This window comes from Equus przewalskii, chromosome 6, assembly GCF_037783145.1.
Source record: "Equus przewalskii isolate Varuska chromosome 6, EquPr2, whole genome shotgun sequence".
NCBI classification, from domain to species: domain Eukaryota; kingdom Metazoa; phylum Chordata; class Mammalia; order Perissodactyla; family Equidae; genus Equus; species Equus przewalskii.
Genome location: NC_091836.1, coordinates 98,492,078 through 98,504,207, shown reverse-complemented (window position 1 = coordinate 98,504,207; position 12,130 = coordinate 98,492,078). Strand labels below are relative to the sequence as shown.

At 34.3% G+C, this 12,130-nt stretch overlaps 1 protein-coding gene and 1 long non-coding RNA gene across 12 annotated transcripts in view; one reads left to right on the top strand and one right to left on the bottom strand.

Moving 5' to 3' along the window:
* CCDC73 (coiled-coil domain containing 73) overlaps positions 1-12,130 on the top strand; it is a 151,570-nt gene that overhangs the window by 93,953 nt on the left and 45,487 nt on the right. For all 11 annotated transcript variants that reach the window (XM_070626591.1, XM_070626600.1, XM_070626598.1 and 8 more), the window contains 2 exons: positions 3,527-3,662; positions 3,905-3,984. In XM_070626591.1, the coding sequence (XP_070482692.1) occupies positions 3,527-3,662; positions 3,905-3,984 (216 nt within the window). The remainder of the gene's footprint in view (positions 1-3,526; positions 3,663-3,904; positions 3,985-12,130) is intronic.
* LOC139084236 (uncharacterized) lies at positions 4,429-5,502 on the bottom strand. The gene is made up of 2 exons (XR_011541655.1): positions 5,428-5,502; positions 4,429-4,739 (listed from the first exon to the last, which is right to left on the bottom strand). It is a non-coding gene; the product is annotated as an uncharacterized lncRNA (long non-coding RNA).

Genomic DNA, 12,130 nt, shown 5'->3' with positions numbered 1-12,130 from the left:
TGTGAGAAAGATTTGTTTTTCTTTATTAAAGTTTCAGTATTGAAGGTTTTGATATAATTTGGAATTACCACCTATTTTCTTTCAGAGTAAGAATGTTTTTAAGACTGAAGACTTGTCTGGAAATAAGCTTCATGATTATAAATATTATGTATATCTGTACACACATACAAAGTGTGTGTAACTTTAGTTTTTTGAAGTAGTGTACACCTTATATTTGCAACTAAAAAAGTAAAAGTATCTTAAGAAAGATGCCATAGGTTTTTTTAAAAAGTGAGTTTTATGAACTCCATCGATTTATTTTGGGTTCATGTTAAAGAAATTGAAAGGTAAGTTGCAAAAATAGAAATGAAGAATATATGAAGTTTATTTTGGGGTTATGTTTTCCTCTAAAGTTTACTTGTAATGAACTATTTGTTTTAAGGGAAATTAATTTTATCTCCCAAAGTTTTCAAATTAATCTCTATAAGGAAATAAGGGGGAAATGAGCAGCTATGCCTTTTATTAGTAAATGTAGTTCTAAAAAGCTGTGTATAAACATTATTTTTAAGTTATTCCTATTTTAAATGCCTTGAGGATTTTGAGTAAACTTTTAGACTACACATACATAGTTAGGCATGTGCTTTCTTTTCTTTCTCTAGTCTTTGATTTTCATAGATTAAGTTTGTTTAAAATGATGTACACATGTATTTGGAAAGCAGTGAATCCTGACATTATTTTCTTGTGGACAGAGTCTTCGCATTTAGTAGTAAAATTGTGTAAAAGAAAAAATAACTTGAATCAATTCACAGAGGTAACAAGAACAAAAACAGTATGTACTTAGCTATTCCTTAGTCATACCAATAAAATCTTTATTTATTATGGTATACTATGTAATATTACAGTTTTAATAATAATAACACCATCAATTTATTTGTATTATTCTTTAAAATGTTCTTAGGTTTCTCAGGCAGGTGTTACCAATCTACTTTTTGTTGTTGCTTCCTAAAGAATTTAACCATTTGCTGACAGTCATGCAATTTAGTGGCAAACTTGACAACTGGCCTCTTCATCTCATTATCAAAACTAAATCAGGGCAGCCAACTAGGTTCATATATGAACAGTCCCATATGGGCCTGTATGAGCTAATAAGTTATTGGTGCCCATGTGATTTGATAGTCTTTATAGTATCTGTCACGGCTGTTGAATAGGCTAACATATTTGAAAATCAGATTTCTGTTGTGCAAACAAATTAAACTTCATTTTAATTGAATTCAACTTTGGCCTCAAGAAAAAGATGTTGGAATAGAGTATTACAAATTAATATGTATAGAGCTCTATATATGAAAATGCCTATGAAGTCACTTTGATCTTTGCTGCATTTCTAGTTATCAGGATTGTAAACCTTTGTTGGCACTGACAGCCTATTTTATTCACCACTTTTTAACTGGAAGGTTAAGGAAGTATTAATATGTAGTGGACAATATTCTCATGAAGGCTACGTAAAAATTGATTTGAATTGAAAAATTGAAAAATACCTTGAATTGAAAAAATACTTTTAGACCAATTTTCGGTGAACTTGTATTAGGTTTCTACACATCTGCTGAAAGCGAATGTAATTCTCTAGAGAATTAAGTGGTATTTTAGAGGAATAAAATATGATTCATTATTGTTCCTTTTCAGTTATTGATAACAGTGACTTCCCAGGTGGGCGTAAGATTTCAGGAATAAGTACACTTGTCAATTTGTTTGCATTTATAACTGCTACCTGATTAACTCCAATGACTAAGTAGTGAATTTGAAAAGTCCATAGAAGTGTGTGAGAAACTGTCAATTGATCTATCATAATCATTACCAATGATACTCTCACTTTGCTTAAAATCATTAAAAAGTATCTTTGAAAAAGTTATCATCAGATTTGCCTAGATAATATAGTTAGGTACAACTTAAATTGTCATATGTATTCCTTATTAATATTAGAGAGGGCTGTTCTTATTCCAGATAAAAATTTGTAACTATTGAAGGCAGTTTTATCAGTTAGGGAATAATAATAACAAAACATTATATTGTACTTATTATATGTGAGAGGCTCTGTTCTTAGTGCTTTATATGTATTAATTCATTTTATCCTCACAACAACCTATGAGAGAGATACTATTATAATCTCCATTTTAAAGATGGGGTAGATAATTTCCCAAGGTCACACAGCAGAATTTAAACATAGGCAGACTACCCTTTGACCACTGTACTATACTCCCTGTACTTTAGTTTTAATCAGTGTGAAATGGCTCTGGTTAACTTATGCAAAAGGAAATTTAGTGGAGGCACTTACAGTCCATTAGAGAGAGAATAGGTTTTGAAAGAACAGGGACCAGGGTAATTCCAGACTTTGTGAAGCAGGATGTAGGAATCCAGGACAGAGGTCTCATATCAGTCTGGACAGGATCACCACTAAACTTCTTTAGTTTTATAGTCTTTTTGCTCAAGATTCAAATTCCAAGAAGGTAGAAATTAGTTGGTTTATTTTGGCTAATATTGCTCTTCACGTGACTAGGGAAGAATAGGACCCCTGAATTTTAATCCTACTAGATTGTAATGAGGAAGAAATATTTCAAGTAAATACTTGAAATTGTAGTACCACTATTGGGTAAGGGAAATAGATGCTGGCCAGGCAAATCTAACAAATTTCCACTGTTGGAACTGTTTGGGACAGTTCATTCAGAAAACAATTACTGAGTGCCACTTGATGGGTCCCCACTGTTCTTTGTTATCATTGCTCATAGAAGCTGAAGCATGTGGCAAAAATGAATAAAGTTGTGAAACCAGTCAATGAGTCTGCTAATGCCAAATCAAGATCAAAAGATTTAAAAAGTATTATTGATTTCACTAACATAATATTTCTTTCTAAAATTTAAAGTCATATTTCTAAGTATGGTAAACAAGCTCCTTTAGCTGAAAGCAGCAGAGGCCCATATTGTGTTATACATAGGGTCCAATTTTTACCGACTATGTCTTCCAGCTTAAGTAGACTTTCTACAATATTTGCCTCCCTGTCACTCATAGATATTGTCCTCATCATTCCATTTTTTAATGCAATGAGAAGGTGCTATATTCATTAAAATTAATCTCAGAAAAATTACCTGAGTTTTGATAGTGCACATCGATGATTATGCCAGCAAATTTAAAGAAAAAAATTTCTTTCCTAAATTATCAAGAGTACTGCTTGAATATTCGCCCCGCTTTGCTTAGTCCTGGAGTGGACTATTAACTTTTCTATAAATAAAACAACCACTTGATTTTGAAAAAGAAATTGTAAACTATTTTGTTACAAGAAACAAAAATGCCTTAATTTTATGTAGATTTAGGAATATCTCCTAACTAACATTTCTTCCCTGTGGTGTACTCAGTACTTTTTCATGACATATTTATGTTAATAGCAAGAATTATTTAAAAAATAATAAAATTTTATATATGTTTAATATATATGTGTATATGTAAATGTGTGTGTGTGTTATATATGTATAACACTTAAAATAACTCTTCAAAATAGGAACAAAAAGTCCAGTTGCATCTTCTGGCTAAAGAAGATCATCAGAAGCAATTGAATGAAATTGAGAAATACTATGCCACAATAACAGGTCAATTTGGATTGGTAAAGGAAGATCACAAAAAGTTAGAACAAAATGGTAGGTGCTATCTTATTTATACTTATATATTTAATAGAGAATATTTAAATGGACTTATTTATAATGAGTAAATTAAACTTACCTGATACTGGTAATAGTAAATGGCAGTTTATGAATATTATTTAAATTCAGTAATAGTTATATACATTACATTGAGAGTATTTTCCTTGTCCATGTTAGTGATACTTTCTTTAAAGTGTGCATTGAATATAATGTTTTCCTAAGTGTCTTTCATATTGCAGTACAGGAAGCAATACAGTTAAACAAAAGACTTTCAGCTTTAAATAAAAAACAAGAATCTGACATATGCAGTTTAAAGAAGGTATGTTTGATACAATTTTGTAGTATTATGTAAAAATTATAGTCTAAAATAATTAGTTTTGTGAAATATTACTAGAGAAAGTTGGGTAGATTTTTCTTTTGGTATAAAGATAAAAAAATGTTTTAAATACAGACTCTTAAACTTTGAGTTATGATTCCACTAAATGTAATGAATGAATTTGTTCTAGTCCGTTCAAAACATTGTTTCATTGACTTTTGACTAGTGGCATGAATTCTTATGGTGATATGAATAGCCAGTGTTTGCTATATGTCAATCTCATTAGCACCATTGATTCATTCATTCACTCATTCATCCAGTATTTGAGTGACTCTACGTGCCAGGTACTATGTGGATACAGGTATGAAGAAGATAAAACATATTCCTGCTTTTTTGAAGTTTAAAGTCCACTGGAGGAGTTAGGCAGAAAACAAATAATCACACAGATCAAATAATTTAAAACTGTTGTAAATGATATGAAGAAAAAGTAAAAGGTGACTATTACATTGGAGGTAAAGGGATGGGAGATGAAAGAGAATAGTGTTTTGAGTAAGGCGAATAGCATGTGCAAAAATCCTTGAGGCAGGAAAGAGTTTAGTATATTTAAGGAACTAGAAAAAGTCTGGTATGGCTGGAACATCTTGAGCGAAGGAGTGCACTCGACATTTGTTGGTTGCATACAGCATCAGTATCCTCTTTTCTCCTTCCTAAACTCATCCAGGTTTTTGTTTTGATGCCTTCAGCTTTAGAGATGAGTCCTAAATTGGCAGAAGGTCATAAACATATTTCATTCTTGTGGCTACAGTCATTGGTTCAGGAGTGGACAAATGACCTTAACTAGAGGTAATAAACCAAGAAGAATGTAACCCCCAGTGTGGCTGGCAGTCATCGTACAGCCATGAGAAGCCAAAAAGGAGGAACCTGACAAAGTGGATGCCAGATTGGCGTGATATAAAGAAATGGTGTGATATTTTGAGTCACTGGATTGACCTATCCTACATTTGCCCTACCTCTAGACTTTTCAGTTATGTGAAATAAATCCCCATTATTAGTTAAACCCGTTTGGTTAGGGTCAGTTTAGTTTTCCATTATTTGCAACTACAGATATCCCCACTCTTAGAAGGGGAGAGTGGTATGAGAGGAAGAAGTAGGCAAAGGCTTATTCTTTGTACAGAGAATGACATCTTATTTCCCTTCCCTACTCCCCTCAAAGCCCCTCTGAAATAATACCACTTTGGACCACCTCCCTATCCCTGAGAGAATTAAGTGCCTATCTTTACTGACACTCTGCAAGTGCCTTGAAATAACATTTACTGAGTGCCATTTAAATAGTTGTTAATAAATTACACTTACTTTGTAGTTATTTAATTTACTGGTTTGCAAAATACCTTCCATTTGTCCCTCCAGATCCAGAGTTATCCATCCTTCTCTCTTTGAAAGGCTTACCTATGTAGAATGCATCAGTGCTCTCATATCTGGCTTCCTGTTGACTTGGGCCAGTGGAGAGCCTGAGCAGAAGCTAGAAAGAAGGAAAGAGAGTGAATCAATATATTTATCCCCCCCCACCCCGTTCCCTCCTGTGCGGTCACTTCAGGGTGGCCTTGTCCCGCAACACATCATTACTTCTCTTAAATTGGCCTACTCTATAGGACACTCTCTTTTTGGGTTCCAGTAACCTCTCTTATCCTTTTGGGATTAGGGGTGGTGACAGTTCCATTGCTGCTATCCTCTAGAACTGGCATCATTTTTTATGGTTCCTTTATATTGTGTCCACACCTTTGCAAATAAACCATCTTTAAATCATCCTAATTTATGTATACTGTCTGTTTCCTATTGGGATTCTGCCTATATACTTGGTTAGAGTATAACATTGGTGAGGCCAAGGTTGTGAATTCTGTTTCTGTATAGGCTAGTTGATTTAGTAGAGAAATTTCTTTTTGGCGGTCAAAGATTACATCCAGACCTCAAGTAGCCATTTGTCAAATACGTATCTTGGACTCAAAAGATAAATGAATATAAATGATGTTGTTCAGATACATCATTAATTTTGAGGAAAATTTAAATTTTGGGTCAGTGTTTTCGTGTTGATTCTAAAGGATTCTCCTTTTAAAGGGAGAAAAAAACACCCAAGCATTTATAGTTTTATGTATACATCGAATTTCACTATTTTTATTTATTTTACTTACTTAAATTAACAAACTCTACTTTTTAGAACAGTTTTAGCTTCACAGCTAAATTGAATAGAAATTATAGAGAGTTCCCATGTACCCCCTGTCCTCACATGCACACTCTCCCCCACTGTCAACATCCTGCACCAGAGTGCTGTATTTGTTAAAGCTGATGAACCTGCACCGACACATCATCATCATCCAAAGTCCTTACTTTGCATTGGGGTTCACTCTTGATGTTGTACATTCTCTGTATTTGGACAAGTGTACAGTGACATGTATCCATCATTATAGTACCGTACAGAATAGTTTCACTGCCCTGAAAATCCTCTGTGCTTTGCCTTTTCATCCCTCTCTCCTCCCAACCCTTGGCAACCACTAATCTTTTAATGTTTTCATAGTTTTGCATTTTCCAGAATGAAATACAGTTGGAATCACACAGTTGGTAGCCTTTTCAGACTGGCTTCTTTCACTTAATATTCATTTAAGTTTCTTCTATGTCTTTTCATCGCTGATAACTTCTTTTTAGTACTGAATAATATTCCATTGTCTGGATGTACAACAGTTTATCCATTCACCTACTGAAAGACATCTTAGTTGCTTGTAAGTTCTAACACTTATGAGTAAAGTTGCTATAAATACCTATCTGTAGGTTTTTGTGTGGACATAAGTTCTTAGCTCCTTTGGATAAATACCAAGGAGTGTGATTGCTCTGTGTGGTAAGAGTATGTTTCATTTTGTAGAAACCGTTAAACTGTCTTCCAAAGTGGCTATACTATTTTGCATTCACATTAGCAATGAATGAGAGTTCCTTTTGCTCCACATCCTCACCAGCATTTGGTGATGTCAGTATTTTGAATTTTGCAACAATTCCAGTAAGTGCGTAGTAGTATCTCTTTGTTGTTTTGTTTGCAATTTCCTAATGACATGGTGTTGAGTACCTTTTCAAATGCTTACTTGCCATCTGTATGTCTTCTTTGGTAAGGTGTCTGTTCAGATCTTATTTTTTAATTGAGTTGTTCATTTTCATATTGTTGAGTTGAAGAGTTCTGTGTATAATTTGAGTAACAGTCCTTTATCAGATGTGTCTTTTGTAAATATATTCTCTAGTCTGTGGCTTGTCTTCTTGTTCCTGACAATGTCTTCTGCAGAGCAGAAGTTTTTAATTTTAATGAAGTCCAGCTTATCAGTTATTTCTTTTGTGCATCACCTTTGGCATTGTATCTAAAAAATCATTGCTATGCACAAGGTCATCTAGATTTTCTCCTATGTTGTCTTCTAGGAGTTTTATAGTTTTACATTTAGGTCTATGACCCATTTGAGTTAATTTTTGTGAAGGGTATAAGATCTTAGTCTAGATTCATTTTTTTGCATGTGAATGTCCACTTGTTCCATCACCATTTGTTGAAAAGATTATCTTTGCTCCATTGTATTGTCTTTGTTCCTTTGTCAAATATCAGTTGACTGTATTTATGTGGGTTTATTTCTGGGCTCTCATTTCTGTTCCATTGATCTAATTGTTTATTTTTTCACCAATACCACCTGTCTTGATTACTGTAGCTTTATAGTATGAAGTTAGGTAGTGTCAGTCTTCTGACTTTATTCTTCCCCTTCGATATTGAATTGGCTATTATGGATCTTTTGCCTCTCCATAAAAACTTTAGAATAAGTTTGCTGCTATCTACAAAATACCTTGCTGGGATTTTGATTGGAATTGCATTGAATCTAGAGATGAAGTTGGGAAGAACTGCCTCTTGAAAATATTGGGTCTCTCTATCCATGAATATGGACTATCTCTATGTTTATTTAGTTCTATTTGGTATCCTTCATCAGAATTTTATAGTTTTTTCTCATATAGATCTTATACATATTTTGTTAGGTTTATACCCAAGTATTTTGTTTTTGGGATGCTAATGTAAAAAGTTAATATGTTTTTATTTTCAAATTCCACTTGTTCATTGCTAGTATATAAGAAAGTCTGAAATAATAGAAAATATATATGTATATTTGTCTCTGCCCTCAGTTCCTGGCACAGAGCTCCTAAAACCCTTGTAATTTTCTACGTGATAAGAACACTAGGAGCATCTTTTGTTCTAATGAGGTGACTCTGGGTGAACTCCTGGCTGGGTCCTGGATGGGGGCTGGTCAAGAGAAAAATCAAGCCATGATTAGAAGCTTGAAATTTTCAGCCCCACGCCTGCATTCCCCCACTTCTCCAGAGAGGGAAGAGGGACTGGAAATGGAGTTAATAATCAATCATGCGTATGTGAGGAGGCCTCCATAAAATCCCCAATAGTATGGGGTTCTGATAGCTTCCAGATTGGTGAACACATCCACATATGGGGAAGATGACACACACCAACTCCATGGGGACTCCTGTACTCAGGATCCTCCCAGACCTCACCCTGTGTATCTTGTCATTTGGTTGTTCATCTGTATCCTTTATCATATCCTTTAATGAACTGATAAATGTCAGTAAGTTTTCCCTGAGTTCTGTGAGCCACTCTAGCAAATAAATCAAACCTGATGAGTGGGTCATGGGAACCTCTGATTTATAGCCAATAGGTCAGAAGCACAGGTGATAACCTGGATTTGCAGTTGGCATCTGAAGTGGGATGGGAGCAGTCTTGTGAGACTGAGCCCTTAACCTATGGGATCTCATGCTGTCTCCAGATAGATACTGTCCAAATTGAATTTAATTGTATGATACCCAGCTGGTGTCACAGAGAATTGCTTGATGGGGGGAAAACCCCTACACATTTGGTGATGAGAAGTAACAGAAGAGAAGTGTTCTGTGTGAGTAGTAGAGGACACAGACAGGAGAAAACAGGAGGAAGGACTGGGTTTTTCCCTATAAGGAGGGAAGAACTGTGGATTTTTCCAGTACAGAAAGTGATTGACTTTTGTATATTCACCTCGTATCTTGCAACCTTGCTATAATCATTTATTAGTTCCAAGAGTTTTTGTTGATTGTCAGATTTCTACGTAGTCAATCATGTCATCTTTGAACAAAGACAGTTTTATTTTTTCCTTCCCAATCTAAATAACTTTTATTTCCTTTTCTTGTCTTGTTGCATTATCTAGGGCTTCCAGCACAGTGTTGAAAAGTAGTGGTGAGAGGGGATGTCATTGCCTTGTTCCTGATTTTAGTGGGAAAGCATCAGGTTTCTCACCATTAAGTATGATATTAGCTGTAGGGCTTTTTTCACATGTTCTTAATCAAGTTGATGAAACCCCTCTATTCCTAGTTTGCTATGAGTTTTTATCATAAACAAGTGTTGGATTGTGTCAAATGCTTTTTCTGCATTTACTGATATGATCATGTGATTTTTTCTTTTGCCTGTTCGTGTAATGGATTACATTAATTGATTTTCAAATATTGAACCAGGCTTGCATAACTGGGATAAATCCCATTTGCTCATGGTGTATAGTTATTTTTTCTTACACTGTTGGATTAAATTTGCTATTATTTTGTTGAGGATTTTTGCATCTGACCTCGTGAAAGATAGTGGTGTATGGTTTTCTTTACTTTAATTGTGTTTGTCTGGTTTTAGTATTAGAGTAACACTGGCCTTATAGAATGAGTTCAAAGTATTCCTTCTGCTTCTGTCTTCTGAAAGAGATTGTAGAGAATTGGCATAATTTCATCCTTAAATGTTTGGTAGAATTCGCCAGTGCACCCATCTGGGCATTGTACTTTCTGTTGTAAGGTTATTAATTATTGATTTAATTTCTTAAATGGACATAGGACTATTTAGATTGTCTATTTCTTCTTATGTGAGTTTTGGCAGATTGTGTCTTTCAAGAAATCGGTCCATTTCATCTAGGTTATCAAATTATTGGGCATAGAGATGTTCATAATATTCCTTTAGTGTCCTTTTAATGTCCATGAGATCCATAGTTATGTCTCCTCTTTCATTTCTGATATTAGTAATTTGTATCCCCTCTCTTTTTTTCTTAGTCTGGCTAGGCTTCCTGATTTTATTGATTGTTTCAAAGAACCAGCTTTTGGTTTTTTAAATTCTCTCTATTGATTTATTGTTTTCATTTTCATTGATTTCTGCTCTAATTTTTATTATTTCTTTTCTTCTGCTTACCTTGGATTTAATTTGCTCTTCTTTTTCTAGTTTCCTAAGGTGGGAGCTAAGATGTTTATTTTAGATCTTTTTTCTTTTCTAATACATGCATTCAATGCTATAAATTCTCCTCTAAGCATTGCTTTCACTGCATTACACAAATTTTGGTGTTATATTTTATTTTCATTTAGCTCAAAATATTTTAAATTTTCTCCTGAGATTTCTTCTTTGACCTGCATGTTATTTAGAAATGTGTTGTTTAATCTCCAAGTATTTTGAATTTTCAAGCTATCTTTCTGTTACTGATTTCTAGTTTAAATCTCTTGTGGTCTGAGTGTAGACATTGTATGATTTCTATTCTTTTAAATTTGTTACGATGTATTTTATGGCCCAGAATGTGGTTTGTCTTGGTGAATGTTCTATTGTGAGCCTGAGAAGAAGTTTTAATTTGCTGTTTTTGGATGAAGTAGTCTGTACATGTCAATTATATCCACTTGGTTGATGGTGCTGTTAAATTCAACTATGTCCTTTCTGATTTTCTGCCTGCTGGATCTGTCTATTTTTGAAAGAGGGATGTTAAAGTCTCCAAATATAACAGTGGATTCTCTACTTTTTCTTTCAGTACTGTTAGATTTGTTTTTGGTGAGGAAGATTGGCCCTGAGCTAATATCTGTTGCCAATCTTCCTCTTTTTTTTTTTCCTCCCCAAACCCCCAGTACATAGTTGTATATCCTAGTTGTAGGTGATTCTAGTTCTTCTATGTGGGGTGTCACCACAGCATGGCCTGATGAGCAGTGCATAGATCCATGCCCAGGATCCGAACCGCCAAACCCCGGGTCACCAAAACAGAGCAGGCAAACTTAACCACTTGTCATGGGGCCAGCCTCTGTTAGTTTTTGCTTCATGTATTTGATGCTCTGTTGTTAGGCGTATACACATGACGACATTGTTATGTCTTCTTGGAGTATTCATCCTTTATCTTTACATAATGCTTCTCTATGTCCCTGATAGCTTTCCTTGCTCTGAAATCTACTGTGGCTGAAATTAATATAGCTATTTGTGCTTTCTTTTGATTAGTGTCAGCATGGTCTATCTTTCTCCATCCCTTTACTTTCAGTCTATATGTGCTTTTATATTTACAGTGGGTTTCTTGTAGTCACATGTAGTTGGGTCTTGTTTTTGGATCCATTCTGATAACCTCTGTCTTTTAATTGGTATTTGAGGTGATTATTGATATAGTCGGATTAATATCTACCATATTCATTCCTGTTTTCTATTTGTTGTCTTTTGTTCCTGTTTTTGTTTTCCACTCTTTTTCTGCCTCTTGTGGTTTTACTTGAACATTTTATATGATTCCATGTTCTCTCCTTTGTTAGCATATCAGTCATACTTCTTTTTTAACTTTTTTGGTGCTTGCCCTAGAGTTTGCTGTATATTTACAATAAATCAAGTCCACTTTCAAATAACGCTGTACCACTTCATGAGTAATGCAAGTACCTTAGAACACAAAATAGTCCTAATTCCTCCCTACCATCCCTTGTATCACTGCTGTCATTCATTTCACTAGTATATAAACACACGTGAACATATATATACACATAAGAATACATAATCAAATGCATTGTTGCCCTTATTATTTTGAACAAATGGTTATCTGATCTATTAAGAATAAGAAAAATGAAAATTTTCTTCTACCTTCACTTACTCCTTCTCCAGTGGTCTTCCTTTCTTTAGGTACATCAGAGTTTCTGACCTGTATCATTTTCCTTCTCTTTCAAGAACTTCTTTTAACATTTCTTGCAAGACAGGTCTACTGGCAACAGAATCTCTCAATTTTTGTTTGTCTGAAAAAAGTCTTTATTTCTCCTTCACTTTTGAAGGATAATTTCAGAGGGTACAGAATTC